We start from the raw sequence: 18436 nt of genomic DNA, 5'->3' as shown, positions 1-18436 counted from the left end.
CTATAACCTTCCGGTTTCAAATGATGGGCAACAAGGCCTACCACATTCAACGACATATGCAAACAGCAACAAGAATGCCAATTATGTTATCATGCGTTGACAGAAGGCGCACGATGTTGCAACTGAATTAACAGCGTTCTACTTACGTATGCCGTTATTCTAATGAAAAGCGTATGGATTACGCTATACAGATCAATCCATCTCGAAAAAACCACGAAAAGTGATGAAATGTCTAGAAGAAATGGGAGGAAGATAAACTTAATCTTACTTTTCTACTTCGTTCTCCACGCACCGCTGTTACCTACGGTATGAAATACCTACCGAAATTTCCCCATCTTCATCCCAACAAACAAAAACCTTTAAGCAATACAATTAAGTATTAAAATCAATAAGGACATTGAACCACGATATTAGTACCTGCTCCTCATCGCATTCGCCACTACGTCGCTTATGATGAGCTTCATCAACACATGCTAGCCCGGTCGTTGAAAGAAGATAGACGTACGTGCAGGGTCCAAACACTACACCTAGTACGGGCTCGTTGTCATCACGTCGCAAGGTACAACGCCGAGAGAACATTCCCACTGCAATCCAACAACCAAATTAGTCGTTCACCGTTGCGTTTAGCGTCTGTCTCTTGAACAACACTTGTCTTCCTCAATTCACTGTCACAATACGGACCAATATCCAACATTTGGGAAGACCCTATAGGAAGCATTTCTTCGAAAATTATTTTGATCCAAACAAAATTACTTAACGTGTTTAAGTGACATCTTCGGAATCATCAACGTCGTCGACTTCCCTTTAAACAATTCAAACAATGAAGCATAGGTTACGTAACTCAATAGTGTACATCAAATTACAAACATACTTCCCCTGGTGGTGAAGTCCTGAACCTTGATTTTTGTTGACCACCGTAACTCTCCCATTAGTAAGGAGTCGACTGCTGCCCCATTTCATAGACCTTGTGAATTCCTCAAAATTGGAATGTGAAAATAGCTTTTCCTTTAGCAAGGAGCGGACCGCTCCCCGTTAAGTCATCAGCGAGTTCTGGGTGGGAACAGATTGTCTGCTTTATAGGGTAAGCAGACAAACCACTCATCCATTTGCAACCACCCTATGATCCTGGCCAACTCGACCAGACGCAGTCTGTAGGCCCCAGCACTCCCTGCACACAGACCATGAAATTTATACTAAGAAATTACTGAAAAATTTAGTAGCGGATTGTGTGGAATGGAAATTCTAGTGTAACAAGCTGGATTGATTGCACAAGCTGCTGTGCTATCTTTCTCATTTTACTTATATGTGCTTTTGTTTAAAATTTTTTTAGAACCTGGTATGAAAATGGAACAAAAAATGTTACCTCTTTTTTTCACCAACCACCTTCAGTCGAACAGGTTTACTTGAGTTCTGTCATCTTCATGGCTGTCAAGTCTGCAACATGAATTAGACTAATATTCTTAAAAAAAGAAACATAAAAAAAAAGAAATTGAGGCTGAATAGCAATCTAACCTAAAACCCTTTACTTGAATTTCCTTGTGGCTTATGTGTAGCTTTCACATCCATTTGTTAAACACCACCTTTTTGTCCACTGCCACAGCAACACTTACACATTTCTTCCATGTTAAACCTTCAAAATGGGACATAATGTTAATATAAGCATAATCTGATTTGGAAGTACAAGACTAACCTGTGTGTAAGTATTCAGTTACCATAATGTGATACTGATTTTTGCCAGTACATCAAGAAACCTTTTTGAATTTCCCTAAAGGAATTGACAACATGACCCATCTCACCCAACAGCAAATGTATTCGAGCTAGATTTAGATATTTATGCTTTCTTCTTCAACAATGTTCTTTATCCTAAAAAAATGTTAGATCATTTAAGCTACCTACTCTTAACATCATTACATATCTTGAATAAAACCAATTTTAAACCAGAAAAGACATGAACACAAAAAAGGAATTACGATACCTAAAGCTAAACCAAAGCTAGAAAAGAGAGATATGGACAGCCAGAGATGCACATGTACGCAGTACAAGACACGCGAAGATTACTACATCAATTCAATACCTTTCCCCTTTGTTTCTATTTAATTAAAATATCTTTAAGATAACAGTTATTAAATTCACCTAGAATTCTTACTTTGTTTTAACTTATAGAAGTATGTTCTCTTGTACAGATAGATACCACAATAAAAATCAATTTCTAGTTATCTCAAGTAAAAAGAGTGTTTAGTTTTGTTACCTGCCAGTTCAGAACGACTGCATTTTCTCCACAATGTAGTCGAATAACTTGTTAGCTTTAGATCAGTAATCAATTTCCAGGATTCCAATAAAAGGCATGGCAGTTCTGTGCAGAGCACGCAAGTTGCTACTGCACCTTTTCAAACAAAATGGCCACTGAAATGAGCGCCTCCAATTCCTTTCTCTTTACCCAGCCTGCTGTCCTCCTCAAATTCTATTGGTTGATGGGAAGAGTTCGGCCATCTTTCCCTCAAAATGGCGGGACGTGAAACTGGTTTCGGCAACTTTTCCTGCAAATGTTTCAAGGCATTAGTTCTACACTTGTGTACCGAAATTTTCTTTTTTCACAATCCTCAACATACCTCTAGCATCCCTAGGAAATCTTCTACAACTGTCGAACTGCTGATTTCCGGACAAAAGAACGTCAAAGGACTGTTACCAACATGGGTTTCTGTTTAACCTCGTAAATCTACACAACAAAAGGAAAATTAAAATAATTATTAAAAGCAGACGAAGCACAAAATACTTAGTTTTTTTACCATTTCAAGTTCTTTTATATTTACTGTAAAAGGTATAAAAGAAAAATAAACTCAATATAGCTGGTCTGTTTACCTTCCAGTCACTGCAGCACAGCAAAACTATGTTGACTTTACGAAGCTAACGGGCATTCTTTTCGTTAACGGCCTGTCCCCCCGTTGAATGATTGCATCAAGATACCCCCCTTCAGTGAGACGACTTTTTCTCTCTCTCTCTCTTCGAGTAGCATTCCAACTTCCGCAATTAAGCAACAGCATTTTATTTTTAGAATCCGATAGTAACGTCTGCTCTTCTCCCACTAACGTTGACGCTTCGTGCAGCGTGCTACATAGTTGCGTTTGTCCGACACAACTTTTGGTAAGTGGCAATGAACAAGCATTTCTCGATTCATGGAATCCAAATTCTTGAACACGTTCACAACATCGTTTTTTACTAAGTTGTCAAGTATTTGTTCGTTGTGCCGATGACGTGGATTCAAGATGGGGCTCATTGTTTACGCTGACTTTGTGATTGTTTCTTGTGGACTTTCTCAGGCAATAGGCGAAAATGTCGAATGGTTTAAATGGACATGTTTTGAAGATCCCTGTACTCGGACGACAGTTCACTTTGGGAACTCTTTACGACGCTCGCAATGACATCGCTGTGCCAGGTAGTATATACATACACCCCCACCCCCCACACACACAAAAAAATTAATGTTTATGAATTTAATCAACTTACACAGGTAACATCGCGTGCAGCGAAGACATGGGAGCATTTCAAACTACCCGCAACGAGGGCTTCAATTATTCCCTGATTCCCTCCGATAAATTAAGCGAAAAATTAGACGATCTCGGCGTGAAAGGTTTGCTTCAAATCACCATTTCAGTGGACCCCATCGCACAGCAGTTGCAGCATCTGAAAAAGAAAAAAAATGAATTTCACGAATACAGCGTTCACGTCAGATGTCACTACCGCACGGCTACTCAGGAATTTACTAGCAACCAATTAGACGAGGCCAAGATACGTTATCTCAACGTTGCACCGACACACTCTACGGCAACGCACGTCATCACGAAAATACAGTACGGTGCCGAAGCTACTTTTACTTTGACAAAAAGACTAGACGAAACAGAAGACGAAACAGAAGACGAGCACGAAGCGAATAGCCTATTAAAAGCCTGTGCCAACAACTTGATTGCAATTCTCAACGGAGATGAAGAATGTGTTAGAGACTCAATTACATCAACTAACATACAATGTCGATTGCAAGGCAATTTCTTAATTCCGATGACATTCACCACGTACGAAGATGCCAAGCAATTTGCTAAAAACTTCACACACGTATTATCAAATTCAATTGCTAAAGAGGCTCCTCTCGGTGTGCCTTGCATCGCTTGGCTCTATCCATTGGCATCGACGCACGGCGCTGAAAATGCACTTCAGAGTGACGTACTGGAATGCGTTCAACAGATAGACAACTATGACCAAGTGCAAGCCAAACTCGATTACTTGCTCAACGACATCCTAGCGAAAAAATTGAACCCGTTTCACGAAAAGCTACGCCATTTCCATTTACATTTCACTTCATTCCGCAACAATCATAAAACTGAATTGAAAGAAATGGTTGTAAACTTACGTAGTGGCTTGATGCAAATCGACAATTTAAAGCAGTTGGTGCAGCGTATCAATAATGAGCAATTTCCTTTCAATCCAAAACGGCTCGAAGGTTGGCTGGATGAAAAATTCAAAGAACTCTGTACGATGAGGAAGTATCAAGAACAGATGGCCATCACTCTTTCCCCCAACGCCCTACTCTTCCCCTCTGCCGAAACATTACAAGAACACATGATGAAATGCAACGTTAATTTCGGATTTGAGCTTGCTTTTACTTGCCTAACGTACCCGGAACCTGTTCTCGATCTCATCACGACACAAACGCTAAACACGGACGTTAACGATAGATGGCGTTGGTACGAAAACCCAGACATTGTCAAACGCATTGAAAAGGAGATAACAATTATATCTAAATTAATTCAATCAAAACAAAATGACGACAAATTTGCCTTCGCCATCACAGCGCACGATCAGCACAACGAATCGTCCATCATCGTTCATCAACAGCAAAAAAAGAGCTACGGATGGAACGCCATCGACATCGTATGTCAACACTACCCCAAAATCAATTTAATCGACATTGTTCGCCTGTTAACCGACGTCGATATACCCGACTATTGGAATCACATGAATTTCCTCGCCTTGTGTCGTTTCTACGACAAAGATAATCTAATCGACTTGATCCGACTGTTTCTCGAACGCGGAGTGGATCTCATCAATTGCAAGACGGACGACGGATGGAACGCCCTTCTGCTCGTAAGTCGCTACTACACCAAGGAGAACTTGTTGGAAATAGCCCGGCTGTTGCTCGCACGCGGAGTCGATGTCAATTGCAAGACCAACGGCGGATTAAACGCGTTGCATTTAGTGTGTCGATACTACGAGAAGGAGAACCTGTTTGACATTGTTCGATTGTTTTTCGAACGCGGGATCGACGTCAACTGTCAATTCGAGGACGGATGGAACGCTTTCCTTTTCTTTTGCCGAAATTATCAGAGGGATAATTTACTTGGCATCATTCGCTTGTTTCTGGCTCAAAAGGTGGACGTTAATTATCAGACGAAAGGCGGCAACAATGCGCTTCACTTCCTGTGTCGCTATTACGACAAGAAAAATTTAATCGAAATCATTCGATTGCTGCTGGAACGCGGCATCGACGTCAACTGTAAGAACAGCGAAGGATGGAACGCCCTCTATTTAGTGTGCAGATATTACGAAAGAGATAATTTAATCGAAATCGTTCGATTGTTCCTCAAACGAGGGATCGACGTCAATTGCAAAAACAGCGAAGGTTGGAATTCATTGCATTTAGTGTGTCGATATTACAAGAGGGATAATCTCATCAAAATTATTCGACTTCTTCTCGATAAAAACATTGAAATCAATTGCAAAACGAATAGCGGATGCAACGTTCTCCATAACGTGTGTCGCTATTATTCGAACGATAATCTCATCGAAATCGTTCTATTGCTTCTCGATAGTGGCATTTTCGCAAGTTTTACAAACAACGAAGGATGGAACGCCCTCTTAAATGTGTGCCGATATTACCCCAACGACAATCTAATTGATTTAGTGCAACTCTTTCTCGAGGAAGGCATCGACGTTAACTGGGCCAACAATGAAGGATGGAACGCTCTCCATTTAATCTGTCGATATTATAAGCAAGACAACGTCATAGACATCGTTCAACTCTTGTTAGATTATAATATCGATATCAATAGCAGGACGAACAACGGATGCAACGCCCTCCATTTCGCGTGCGGCCGATATTATCAGAACGATAATTTAATTGAAACTGTTCAACTGCTACTCGATAGCGGAATCTCAGTTAATTGCAAAAACAACGACGGATGGAACGCCCTGCACAACGTGTGCCGATATCAACGCAAAAAGAACATGCTAGAACTCATTCCGCTTTTAATTCAGCACAAAATCAACACGAACGCAGTGACGACTGGAGGTAAAATCGGTACTGCCCGATCTATCCTCTTAGGTCGTTACAAAGAAGAAAGTATTAAAGAAATTTTGAATATTTTAGATTCGAACGTATAGCATTTACCCTATTTGAAATACACGATTTGCATACAGGGTAAATGATCAAAACATTGTTTTCAGCTATTAAACGCGTTGATTTTAATTCTGTAACAATGTTCGCATGCCCTTATCGAAAGTCGCCACTGGTTTTGGACGACGGCCAACACCCTTGGCATTCTGCAAGTGATAAGTGGAAAGAGATGACGGTTGAGCTAGAATTTGAAAAGAAAGAAATCGCTGCGTTCGAGGTCGTTAACGTTAAAGGCATTTCAAGAGCTTTGACGTGATCTTGTAGCGTCCGCATTCTTTCAAACTGGCAACGACGTCCCTTTCAATTGTTCTCAATAATTCAACAATTACGCATCTGTACATTTAATTAGAAGAATAAAATTGCTAGTTATATTCGAACGATTGCGTAGCTCATTTGTTCCGACAAATGAAAAAAAACAAGAAAGCCGAAACAAATGACACGCGACCCGCCCCTAGCGCCGGACCGTAGAGAAATCGAGTCTGATTACCTCCTCAAGCGAGACGAGGTTGTTTTAGGCTCAAGTATAACGACCCTTGTTTTCTTTTCCTGACTAGCAATCAGGGTGTGGGGGGCTTGTCTAAAAATAACAAAAAAAGAAAATAAGGAAACCTTGAAAAGTTCCGTGACTGAGCCAATGAAAGTTACAGGTTCTCGCATCACGTGACCCCGTGATTTATTAATAAAAAAGAGCCAAGCTTTTCTCTCCTATTTTCCCTTTTATCGACAAGCCTCTCTGGCAACTGCACTTCATTGGGTCAGGCAGCATTGTCGGCCGTGTCACGCTCTTGCTTCGCTGCTCGCGTGCAGCGCTCTCTATTCGGCCGGTATAAATAAAGTGACAGCTAGTTGACACAAAGCAATCGTGACCTACTTATTCAAGACATTAAGACCTCAACGACCGTAGGCCCCCATTGGATATTTTTCAAGTTGCGTGGATAACTAAGGAAAAGTAAGGCATCCAAAATTCAAATTTTTTAATTTTAAAACAACTTTTTGAATATTTCATAGTTGATTATGTCCTGTGATATCAGCACGCAAGTTTTGGAAATACCCACATTGGGACGGCCTTTCAAATTGGGAACGCTTTACAACGCACGGACAGATGAAATTATCCCAGGTAAATCAAATCCCTAACAGAAATCAAAATGCCTAATAATCCCCCGATTATCGACAGGCAATCCGCTTTGGTCCGATACGGAATTAAAGATTTGCAACATTACCCGCAATGAAAGCGCAATTTTTTCGTTAATCGCACCGGGTCAATTAACCGACAAATTTCACGAACTGAATGTCAACGGTTCGCTTCAAATCAATATATTAACGGGATTGGTCGTACCCAAAGGGCCGGCTGATTATTTAACAAAAGGAAAACAAACGTTCCACGAATCAAATGTTCACGTCCGATGCTACCGCAATACCGCACTCAAAGAAGTCCCCACTCATCTCTTAGAAGATGATCAATTTTGCTACTCGGACATAGCAAAAATAGGCAAGAATGGCACGGCCACTCACGTCGTGACTCAAATTCAATACGGATCCGAATCGACGTTCACTTTAACAAAGAAATACAAGGACGTGAAAGATGAACAGGAAGCAGCTGATCAATTATCCAACTACGGCGGTCATTTACTCGAAGTTCTTAGAGGTCAAACGATGACAACAAACGGCAACAAATCAAATGTTGAATGTCTCTTTAAAAGCGATTTCCCACTGCCGAAAAATGTGAAATGCCCAACAACGTACGAAGAAGCCATTAAATTCGCCGGCAAGTTTACTCAAATCTCGTCTGACTCGATGGCCAAGGACGGCCCAGCTGGAAACGAGCCACTTGGCGTGCCCTGTATCGTTTGGCTCTACCCGTTGGTACTCTTGCCAGCTTCCGACGGTGCACCGGCTCTTAAGAATGAAATTAACCGAACTCTGGCGTCAGAGTGCGTCAAACACATGCAGGGCTACGAAGAGGTGGACACGAAACTCGATTACATGCTCAACGATCCGCTCGTGGTAAAATTAAATCCCTTTCACGAGAAATTGCAAGATTTTAGACAGCATTTCAGCTCTTTCCTATCAGAACTCAATGCGAAATTAAGAGAAATGAACTTCAACATCCGCTGTGGCTTAGACACGGTGGCATCATTTAAAAAACTGATGGGACGTATGGGCAACGAGCAATTCGCCTACAATCCAAATCGTTTGAACGTGTGGCTGGAAGACAAACACAAGGAGCTCTGCGCGATGAGGAAATTTCACGAGCAAATAACAACCCATCAGCTGGTGTACACAGACACAGTCATGCTCTTCCCCATGGCCGACATGCTACGTAAACAAACGGCAAAGTTTACAGTACGTTTCGCTTACCAACTCGCGTTCGCATCGCTGGCACGTCCCGAGCCTTTCCTCGATGTCGTCAAGAATCAAACGCTGCACACCGATGTCAATGAAGATCCACCTGAAAATGAAAAATTGTGGTGTGAGATGAAAGATGTTGTCAAACGGATCGAAAAAGAGATCAACATTTTCGCGGAATTAATTCAAGAAAAAACAGATGCTAAAGGATTCGCATTCGCCATAACCGCACCCGACACGTACATTGAACTCAGTCCATCTGAAATCGATGCAAATACAGATTTCAAAATGACAGAATTCAGGATTATAATTACAGAAGACGATTCAGATTCCGATTCGTCTGTCGTTGTCCATCGGAAGCAGATCCATCATCATGGATGGGATGCCCTGCACATGTTATGTCGCCATTACCCGATCGAGAAATTGATGGACATTGTTCGACTTTTAGTTGATACTGAAATTGAAAAATCATGGGACAAATGTGACCCTCTGCTCTCTCTAGTCCGTTTTTACACCAAAGATAATTTAATCGATTTCATTCGGATCTTTCTCGAACGTGGAATTGACATCAATTGCAAGGACCTCGAAGGATGGAACGCGCTCATGTCCTTATGTCAATGTTACAAACACAATTACACCTACAAGTTAATCGACATTGTTCGATTATTCCTCGAAAATGGAATCGACGTCAATTGCAAAACGAAAATTGGCAACAACGCGCTCTACTTGTTGTGTCGCAATTATCACAAAAACGATTTGCTCGACATTGTTCAATTATTTCTAGAGAGTGGCATCGATGTCAACAGTAAAAATAACGACGGCTGGAACGCCCTCCATTTCGTTATTGAATATTACCACGAAGAAGACATGATTGAATTTTTTCGGCTGTTGATTGAAAAAGGAATCGATGTCAACTGCAAAAACAACGACGGATGGAACGTATTACTTGCGTTATGTCGAAATTACGGCAAAGATAATTTCATTGACATATTAAATCTGTTGCTGGGACGCGGGATCGACATCAATTGCAAGGACAGATTCGGAGAAAACGCTCTTCATTACGTATGCACGTTTTGTTGTCAAGACTACGCGACGGAGATTATGGAACTGCTCATCGCAAGTGGAATCGACGTCAACAGCAAAACGGAAGAAGGATGGAACGCTCTGCTCTTATTATGCCGCAATTATCAAAAGGACGATTTAATTATCGAAATTGTCGAATTATTTATCCAACTTGGAATCGACGTCAATTGCAAAACTCTCGATGGATGGAATGCCCTCGTCGTTCTCTGCCGCTATTACAAAAGAGATAATCTAATTGGAGTTGCAAGGCTTTTAATTAAACACGGAGTGAATGTCAACTACACGACATTTGACGGTTGCAACGCTCTCCTTCACGTTTGTCGTTATTATTTGAAAGATAATCTTTACGATATCGTTAAATTGCTATTGGAAAATGGGATCGATGTCAATTGTAAAAGCCATGCGGGATTGAACGCACTCCATTACCTCTGTCAATACGGCCCCAGGAAAAATGTGATAGAAACCATTCGATTATTAATTGAAAATGGAATTGACGTTCACTGGAAGGCCAAAGACGGTTGCAATGCGCTCATCGCCTTGTGTCGTGAATGCGAGAAAGAAAATTTGGCTGATATCGTTCGATTGCTATTGGAAAAAGGAATCGACGTGAATTGCAAAGATAATGAAGGATGGAATGCTTTACATTTCGTCTGCCGAAAATGTCCAAGAGAAAGTTTATACGCTGTTGTTCGATTGTTGATCATTTACAACATCGACAAGAGCGTGATGACGATCGGATTAGCAAGTGCACGTTCCTTCCTTCTCAATCGCTACACCGAGTACGACGTTAAAGATGTTATTCAAATGCTGTAAAAACGTGAGATTTCTTGTACTATAATTTAAAGTCTGTTTGCGATATTGTTGGCTTGAACCTGCTTAATCTTTATAACTGTCATTTTTGTACTTAATACATGATTGTGTTTGGCGAGGTATACGATGGTTCCCTCCTCCCTACATTTTGGCAGACTCGAACTAACAAAGGAAATTCTAGGGGTATCATCCGACGATGAATAAAAGTAATGCATATCTCTTAAGACAACAAATGGAAAAAGGCAAGAATAAAATTATACACTAACCTGATGAAGGAAAACTTGTGCCAAAGTTTTTGCATGATAGCTGCTAAACACTGTAGTTCACCAGAAGATGCATCACTGTTGGGGTGGGCAGACTTGAAGTGGGTCTAATCTTCTTCTCACTTACTGGATGCTTTTCTTTGGTCTCATCAAAACCCTCAAACACAATGAAAATGAATGTGGGGTTTTAATCATTCCACTTGATAAACGGATTCTTATGACTTACATTAATATAAAGAAACAAGTATCAGGACAAAATACAGGTCAAATATAGGTAACTCATTATTACTACCAGATGGTAATTCATGACTCCCTATAGAACTTTTCACCTGTCTCATTATGATGCTCTAAACAAAAATGAATGAATGAGAACAATGAATCACCCACTTAAACCAAACATTACCCATAATCAATTTGTAATACTGCATTACCTACTGCTCGGTTAGAGACTAGTTCAGGGAAGTATTAGCTCACAGTCAACTTTTTTCCCTGACGAAACTTTGATTCCAAATGACAAGCTAATGTGATGGTAGAACCCAAAGTGGAAAACCTTTAGCAGTTATCATACAATACAATAGCACATTTTACGGTACTTAATAAGCTTAATGATACCTCATTTTCTTCGATTTTGGACAGGAATCTTCATAATATGGCTTTGTCACTTACAACAGTTCAATTGCATTTTCTGGTAGCACCATCGTCTCTGCTTGGGCTAATCGTAATCTTGTGCTTCAATATACCAGGAATGAGGTGTGAATATACTGCAAGGTATAAAAAATGTTACCATCTTGATTAAAAAAGCAACACCATGAATTTATCACCATTTCTTCGGATTATCTACCACGAAGCACATTCGTAAACCAAGTAAATGCGTCACGTGGCAGGTTACCGCAGACGAACATGAAGCACAAGAACCATCGATGATACTTTCAAAGGCAGAAATATGTTTGACTCATGCAGCAAAAATATAAAAAATGCTAAAATGGTATTTGTTCCTTATGTACTTGCATTTCAATCGTTTCCTTTGTTCTTGCTCCATAAAGAGGACTGCTATTTCAAAAAACGCTCCATTTAATCCAGCTCAGCAAAGAATTTTTGCAGGAACCTACTTCCATAGCGACTACAAAGCGAATGATTGACCCGTTAAGAAATCGGTGTGAAATCGCGCCAGTGGATTTTGTATCTACGTTGCCACTTTTCACGTTTAAAATAAACTTTCAATTTTTGATGAGTACTTTCATTTTTCATTAGCATAAAGTTTAAATTATTTGCTTTCAACGCATTTAAAATTAAATTCTTTACAAATTACATTTTCTTCGTTAACATTATTACAGCTTAATTAATTATCACCATGTGACAGCGCCAAAGTCTTTGGCGCCATGCCTCTGGCTTAATCTCTTCCTTTTGCTTTGCTGCTATCACCAGAGTAGGTTGTATTCCTCCCTTTCTCTATGATATAATAATGGCGGCATTTACGTTCGTTCCAAATTATTATTTTTTTTATTGCTCTGCTTTTCGGCCCTGTCCCAACGACGTTTGATTAATCTCTGCTTTCTTTCATTCGCGTATGTCATTTAGAAATTAATTTTGATGACAACGCATAGGAAAATGACACCGCCAGACGTTGAAAATTTTAGTGTTATTTCGAACAAAGATGGAGTATGCTATCCCATTTGTACTAGGCGTGCCACTAATGATATAACCAAAGAACAAATGTCCAATGAGAAGCATGCCAGATTGTGAAATCATTAAAATTCAATTGATTTGTTGACGAGTATAAGATTCGAACTCAGGGATGCAGAGTATCACAGTTCAACAGTTCGTTACCTCAACCACACGGCCACCAAGATTAACGTTGTTTGCTTCCCGTGACTACAATACCGGGTGCAATCGCTATTTGTTTAAGTTTTAGCGTGTTACAACCGACCGGGAACCATCTACCACGAAAGGTATCATTTTGAAGCTATGCAAAGTGCTATAAATTATTTCAACTCTATAGAATGCTAACAAAATTTTTTTTTTAATTCAGATTTCCAGAGTTAACAGGCACCAAAAGATGAAGCATCAGGAGACTACAGATGTAAAAACTTCTGTAAGCAATGAAAGTCCACATTTGGCAATATAAGAAATTACAGCACATCGTTAAGCAGAAAATCCCTGATCACATGTTCAGATTGCCGGCTACGACCAACGATAAAACCACAGTCTGTGTTAGGTGAGTTGATTTCTCGCCAACCGTGGACGTTCCTCTTCAAAATGCAGGTATACAGAGTGTTGGTGAAATGCGTGCACGCCACATTGTTAACACATTGCCTTCCGCAATCCCAATTAGGCACGCGTAATGTTATCATGTCGTGGCCTTTGAAATCACAACCGTATGACCAACGAACTGCCCCGGATTTGTTCCAAAAGCGTACGGACGCGGTTGTTATCAACACTGCCGATACTATCAGCAGGAAGCTAGGTCGAAGACACAACGCTATCCTGCACATACACCACATTAAGATAATACAATAATTCAACATCTCATTAATGAATAGATACTAACATTTTTGTTGTCTTCCAAACTGATTCAGGAGCTTGTACAATAGATGGCTGTTTCAGCAAACATGAGTGCAGATCTGCTGTGATCAACCGCCACTATTTATACTGGCCAATTTTTTCTGCAGCCATACACGTAACGTGTGCTTATTTCCAGAGGTGCAAATTCTTAACGACCAGGTACCGTCTTTGGATAGATCAAAACAATGTGTTTTTGCGAAGATACTAAATTCCTTGAGTTATCCTATTATTTCTTGCCATCCAGATCCCATGTACTCTTATCTAAGCATCCGTAAGCAACAGGGCAATTAGTAATGCACGAGAAAAATAGATGTTGGTAAGAAACGCTTTAGCCTAAACTATCTTATTGGAAACAATCAAAATTGTTATGCATAGCAAGTGAATGCGATAAGAGACCGTATGTGCAATACGTATTGATTGTCAGGCAATTTTTTCCTCCATCTTGTATCATCCTCGTCCTTACTAAATACATGATTGTGTTTGGCGAGGTATACGATGGTTCCCACCCGCCGACCTTCTACATTTTGGCACTTTCGACCTTAAAAAGGAAGTTCTAGGGGAATCATTCGGCAATGAATAAAAGTAGAATATCTCTTGCGACGAAAACAAACGCGTGCTAAATGAATGATTGCAAAAGAAAACAACACATGGAAAATGGCGAGAATAAAATTATAAACTAACCTGATGAGGAAAAACTTGTACCAAAGTTTTTGGATGGCAGCTGCTAAATGTTGTAGCCCATCAGAAGATGCATCACTGTTGGGGTAGGCAGACTTGAAGTGGGTTATAGTTTACTTTCCCTTACTGAATGCTTTTCTTTGGTCTCTTCAACATCCTCTAACATAATGAAATAAACATGGGATTTAAAACATTCCACTTGATTAAGAGATTGTTATGACATACATTATTATAAAGAAACCACTATCATGGCAAACTACAAGTCCATTGTAGGTAATTCATTATTACTACCAGATGGTAGTCCAAGTCCCCCTGTAGATATTTTCACCAGTCTCATTATCATGCTCTAAACAAAAAAACAAATGAATGAGAACAATGAATCAAACACTTAAGCCAAACATTACCCATAATCAATTGGTAATACTATGTTACTCACTGCTCGAATAGAGACTATTTCAGGAAGGTATTAACTCTCGGTCAAACTTGTCTGACCAAATTTTTTATTCCAAATGATAAGCTACCGTGGTGGTAGAACAAATAAAGTGGAAAACATTTAGCAGTTATCATACAACACAATAGCACATTTTACAGTACTTGGAAGGTAATATGCTTAATGATACCTCATTTTTTTCGATCTTGGGCAAGAATCTTCATGCTATGGCTCTGTCACTAATAACGTTAAAATTTCATCTTCTGATAGCACCATTGTTTCTGCTTGGGCTAATCATAGTTTTGTGCTTCAATATACCAGGAATGAGATGTGAAAATACTACAAGATATAAAAAGTGTTACCATCTTGATTAAAAAACCAACGTCATGAATTTATCACCATTTCTTCGGATTATCTACCACAAAGCACATCCGTAAACCAATTAAATGCGTCACGTGACATGTTACCGTAGACGAAAATGAAGCACAAGTGGCGTCGATGATACTTTCAAAGGCAGAAATATGTTTGAGTCAACCAGCAATAATATAAATAATGATAATAACTTATTTGTTACTTATTTACGTGCATTTCAATCATTTCCTTTGATGTTGCTCCATAATTGGGACTACTGTTTCAGAAAACCCGCCATTTATTCCCGCTCAGCAAACAAATTTCCAACAACCTACGTTGCGAACGACTAAAACGGGAATGGTTGACCCTTTGTGAAATCGGGGTGAAATCGCGCCAGCGGAACTTTGATCTACATTGCCACTTTCCACGTATGTAGTAAACGTTCAATTTTTAATGAATAGTTTCACTTTTCATTAACATTACATCTAACTTTTCTGTTTCTATCGTATTAAAAATAAGTTTCTTTATAAATTACGGTTTTATTGTTAATACTATTAATATTTAATTTATTATTTTCATGTGGCAATGCCAAAAGCTTTGGCGCTATGCCTCTGGCGTAACCTCTTCGTTTTGCTTTGAGCGGCCACCAAGTTGAAAGTTGTTTGCTTCCTGTGACTACAGTATCGGATGAAATTGCGATTTGTTCAACTTTTAGCATGTTACAATCGACCGGGAACCATCTACCACGAAAGGTATCATTTTGAAGCTATGGATATTGGCGCCATCCATTCCAATTTCGGATTAGAAATGCGCCTGCTTTTTCTATTCGTCCCGAACTGGATGTTGCTACAGGATAATGGATGACTTCAGAGGATTTTGGCGCCAGAATACTAAGTAATATAAACTTCTAAATTTCTTGAAATTATTTCAATTCTATTGAATTATAACAAATATATTCTCTGATTTCTTCTTTTCTCTTTTATTTTCAGATTTCCATAATTAAGAGACACCAAAAGATGAAGCTTGAGAAAACTGTAGCCTACAGATGTGGAAACTACTGTTACAAGGAATGAAAGAATGAAAGGTATGAAAATCCAGATTTGACAATACAAGTGATTAAAGCACATCATCATTCAGGCTGCCGGCTACGACCAAGGATGAAACCACAGTCTGTGTTAGGGGAATCGATTTCTAGCACAGCATAGCTACTGGTCTTCAAAAAGCAGGCATGCTGGTTGTTGGTGAAGTGCGTGCACGCCGCATTGTTAACACATTGCCTTCCGCATTCATAGTTAGGCACGTTTACTGTTTGAATGTCGTGGCCTACGAAATCACAATTATATGACCAACGAACTGCCCCGGATTTCTCCCAAGAGCGAGCGGACGCGGTTGTTATCAACAGTGCCGATACCACGAGCAGCAAGCTAGATCGAAGACACAGCGTTGTCCTGCACAACATTAAGGTAATAATAATTCAATATCATATTATTGTGTAAATACTAACATTTGTGTTGAATTCTAAGCTGATTCAGGAGCTGGTTGGTTGTAATGTGTGGAGGTCTTCAGTAAACACACCTTTTCAAATGAACTTTTTTTTTAATTCACCACGATGTGACTAAACTTGAGTCTGGCTTAAAAATTTCTCCCGAGACGCTTGCGAGTCTGGTCTTTTTATAGGCGATGTAAATGTGCGCTTCCTTGTATCACGTGATGGTGGCGTGATGTCGAAGGTGACTCCGGCGGGAAGTATTCCTTTTTTGGTATGCTAAGGTCCATGCCTGCGGCGGGACTAGTTTTTTCCGCATCTTGTTCTCGAATTACCTCTGAACCTAATTATTAAATTTATTTTCTTATTCGAAGGTCCTCGCTTGAGGTGTGAGATAAATGCAGCCATCCAACTGCGTTGAAGAGTTATAGAGTTTTTCGAAAATCAAAAAGCTAAAGATACATACGACGAGGATGAGATTCGAACTCATGCGTGCAGAGCACAACAGATTAGCAGTCTATCGCCTTAACCACTCGGCCACCACGTCGATGTCCTTTTAAGGTAATAACATCTTGGGAATTGGAAAGATACAAATCTGAAAATCAAAAATTAAAATTTTTAGTTAAAAACTATATTTTTCACGAATTGTTTTTGTTGCTCTAGCTCCAGCTTCCAATAACAAAAATCGTAGGTTGACAAAATCTCGGATTTCGAGGGCTACTGAATTTTGACTGGTGTCTGCTGGATTTGTTTTGTGAATAAAACTGCCAGTTCAGCGAGTAATTTCTAAATGGGTAAGTGAACCATTTTCAAAGTGTATTCAATAGTAAAGAGAAGTACCCATTTCGTGCTGTCAAATGCCACTTAAAAAATATTAGTGCAGTTTTCCTTGCTCTCAAAACAGGTCGGCTAGAAGAGTACCTCTTTGGAATAGTAGTGCTGTTGAATACTTAGGGAACCCAGTTTCCAGGGGTAACTGGCCCGATCAGCGAATCGTCATCCAGAGAATCCTCCGTTGGTTCTATAGACTGCTGGCTACGGCCGACAATAAATCCACAATCAGATGAAGGCGAATTGATTTCTCGAGAACCTTTGACATTTCTCTTCAAAATGCAGGTATACAAAGTGTTGGTAAAGTGAGTGCACGCATCATGGTTAACACATTGTCTCCCACAATCCCAGTTGGGGACATCTAATGTCAGTATTTCTTGGCCGCGGAAAGCACAACGTGACGACCAGCGAACGTCATTGGACTCGTACCAAACGCGAGCAGACGAGGTTCTTGTCAACAATGCCGATAGTACGAAACTGAGCCGAAAACAGAAATCCATCCTGTGAATACAGTAACATAATAATAGTTTAATGTCTTTATTTTAACGAAACTTACATTTTTTTTTGTTGATTTTGTTTTAGCAAAAACGAATGCAGAATGTTGCCACACAATGGCCACCTTTTTTTAAGTCTAAACTTTGTTGCAACTTCACAGATAAAAACGTAACGCATTTCCAGATTTGTAAAATAGTAGACGTCTGAATGACGTATTCTTGTTTACAGAGGCAACTAAACGTTTGAATGACTCCCATGACACCTATTTCCTGAAGCTAAAAGGTGTTGTTTGCTCACCTGGCCCCAGGTTATCTTACATAAGGAGCCCTATTTCAATAGTGGAATGGAACGGAGAACGTATAGTAAGTGGGGTCCATGATGGGATCAAGCAATTCATGTTTGTTGTACAAAATGTATTTTTCTTCTTTGCAGATCCTCGAATTCCAAAGTTGCAGTATTAAGGACCTGAATTTTCTCATTTTAAAAAGAAGCAACTGGACATTTCATCAGCGTGGCCACCACGTTCACATTTTTCTGCTTCGTATAAAGTCAATTCAAAAGTATCCTTCGCCATGTCTAATTCAAAATTGCATTACAACAGACGTTCGAAATGTCTCTTTCCAAACAATGTTTTATTTCTACAACTGAAATTACAT

At 39.8% G+C, this 18436-nt stretch overlaps 2 protein-coding genes, 4 long non-coding RNA genes and 1 other non-coding gene across 7 annotated transcripts; 3 read left to right on the top strand and 4 right to left on the bottom strand.

The window, feature by feature from the left end:
- The first annotated feature begins 3322 nt into the window (after window positions 1-3322).
- LOC130686145 (uncharacterized) lies at window positions 3323-6432 on the top strand. Its single transcript, XM_057509434.2, has 2 exons — window positions 3323-3433; window positions 3509-6432. Exons 1-2 carry the CDS (start codon window positions 3331-3333, stop codon window positions 6430-6432), a joined length of 3027 nt encoding a protein of 1008 aa, XP_057365417.2. The 5' UTR covers window positions 3323-3330.
- Window positions 6433-7257: 825 nt separating this feature from the next.
- Window positions 7258-10822, top strand: LOC130686052 (uncharacterized). Its single transcript, XM_057509343.2, has 3 exons — window positions 7258-7394; window positions 7454-7562; window positions 7620-10822. The coding sequence occupies exons 2-3, from the start codon at window positions 7460-7462 to the stop codon at window positions 10685-10687; spliced, it is 3171 nt and encodes a 1056-aa protein (XP_057365326.1). The 5' UTR covers window positions 7258-7394; window positions 7454-7459; the 3' UTR covers window positions 10688-10822.
- Window positions 10823-11378: 556 nt separating this feature from the next.
- LOC130685821 (uncharacterized) lies at window positions 11379-11882 on the bottom strand. The gene is made up of 3 exons (XR_008999713.2): window positions 11769-11882; window positions 11560-11708; window positions 11379-11497 (listed from the first exon to the last, which is right to left on the bottom strand). It is a non-coding gene; the product is annotated as an uncharacterized LOC130685821 (long non-coding RNA).
- Window positions 11883-14197: 2315 nt separating this feature from the next.
- LOC130686194 (uncharacterized) lies at window positions 14198-15315 on the bottom strand. The gene is made up of 5 exons (XR_009420541.1): window positions 15192-15315; window positions 15017-15121; window positions 14624-14956; window positions 14413-14533; window positions 14198-14346 (listed from the first exon to the last, which is right to left on the bottom strand). It is a non-coding gene; the product is annotated as an uncharacterized LOC130686194 (long non-coding RNA).
- Window positions 15316-15923: 608 nt separating this feature from the next.
- LOC130686138 (uncharacterized) lies at window positions 15924-16777 on the bottom strand. Its single transcript, XR_008999827.1, has 2 exons — window positions 16473-16777; window positions 15924-16416 (listed from the first exon to the last, which is right to left on the bottom strand). It is a non-coding gene; the product is annotated as an uncharacterized LOC130686138 (long non-coding RNA).
- Window positions 16778-16919: 142 nt separating this feature from the next.
- Trnas-gcu (transfer RNA serine (anticodon GCU)) lies at window positions 16920-17001 on the bottom strand. The gene has a single exon. It is a non-coding gene; the product is annotated as a tRNA-Ser (tRNA).
- Window positions 17002-17371: 370 nt separating this feature from the next.
- Window positions 17372-17979, top strand: LOC130686139 (uncharacterized). Its single transcript, XR_008999828.2, has 3 exons — window positions 17372-17570; window positions 17637-17797; window positions 17868-17979. It is a non-coding gene; the product is annotated as an uncharacterized LOC130686139 (long non-coding RNA).
- Window positions 17980-18436: the final 457 nt, after the last annotated feature.

This window comes from Daphnia carinata, chromosome 2 (genome assembly GCF_022539665.2).
Source record: "Daphnia carinata strain CSIRO-1 chromosome 2, CSIRO_AGI_Dcar_HiC_V3, whole genome shotgun sequence".
NCBI classification, from domain to species: Eukaryota; Metazoa; Arthropoda; class Branchiopoda; order Diplostraca; family Daphniidae; genus Daphnia; species Daphnia carinata.
The sequence above is the reverse complement of the archived record's forward strand: the minus strand, read 5'-3'. Positions and strand labels throughout refer to the sequence as shown.

Bases quoted from the DNA above. Each gene is read 5' to 3' on its own strand.
- LOC130686145 (XM_057509434.2), top strand. From the start codon at position 3,331: ATGTCGAATGGTTTAAATGGACATGTTTTGAAGATCCCTGTACTCGGA. The intron at 3,434-3,508 runs GTAGTATATACA...CAACTTACACAG, and splicing joins CAATGACATCGCTGTGCCAG to GTAACATCGCGTGCAGCGAA.
- LOC130686052 (XM_057509343.2), top strand. From the start codon at position 7,460: ATGTCCTGTGATATCAGCACGCAAGTTTTGGAAATACCCACATTGGGA. The intron at 7,563-7,619 runs GTAAATCAAATC...GATTATCGACAG, and splicing joins GACAGATGAAATTATCCCAG to GCAATCCGCTTTGGTCCGAT.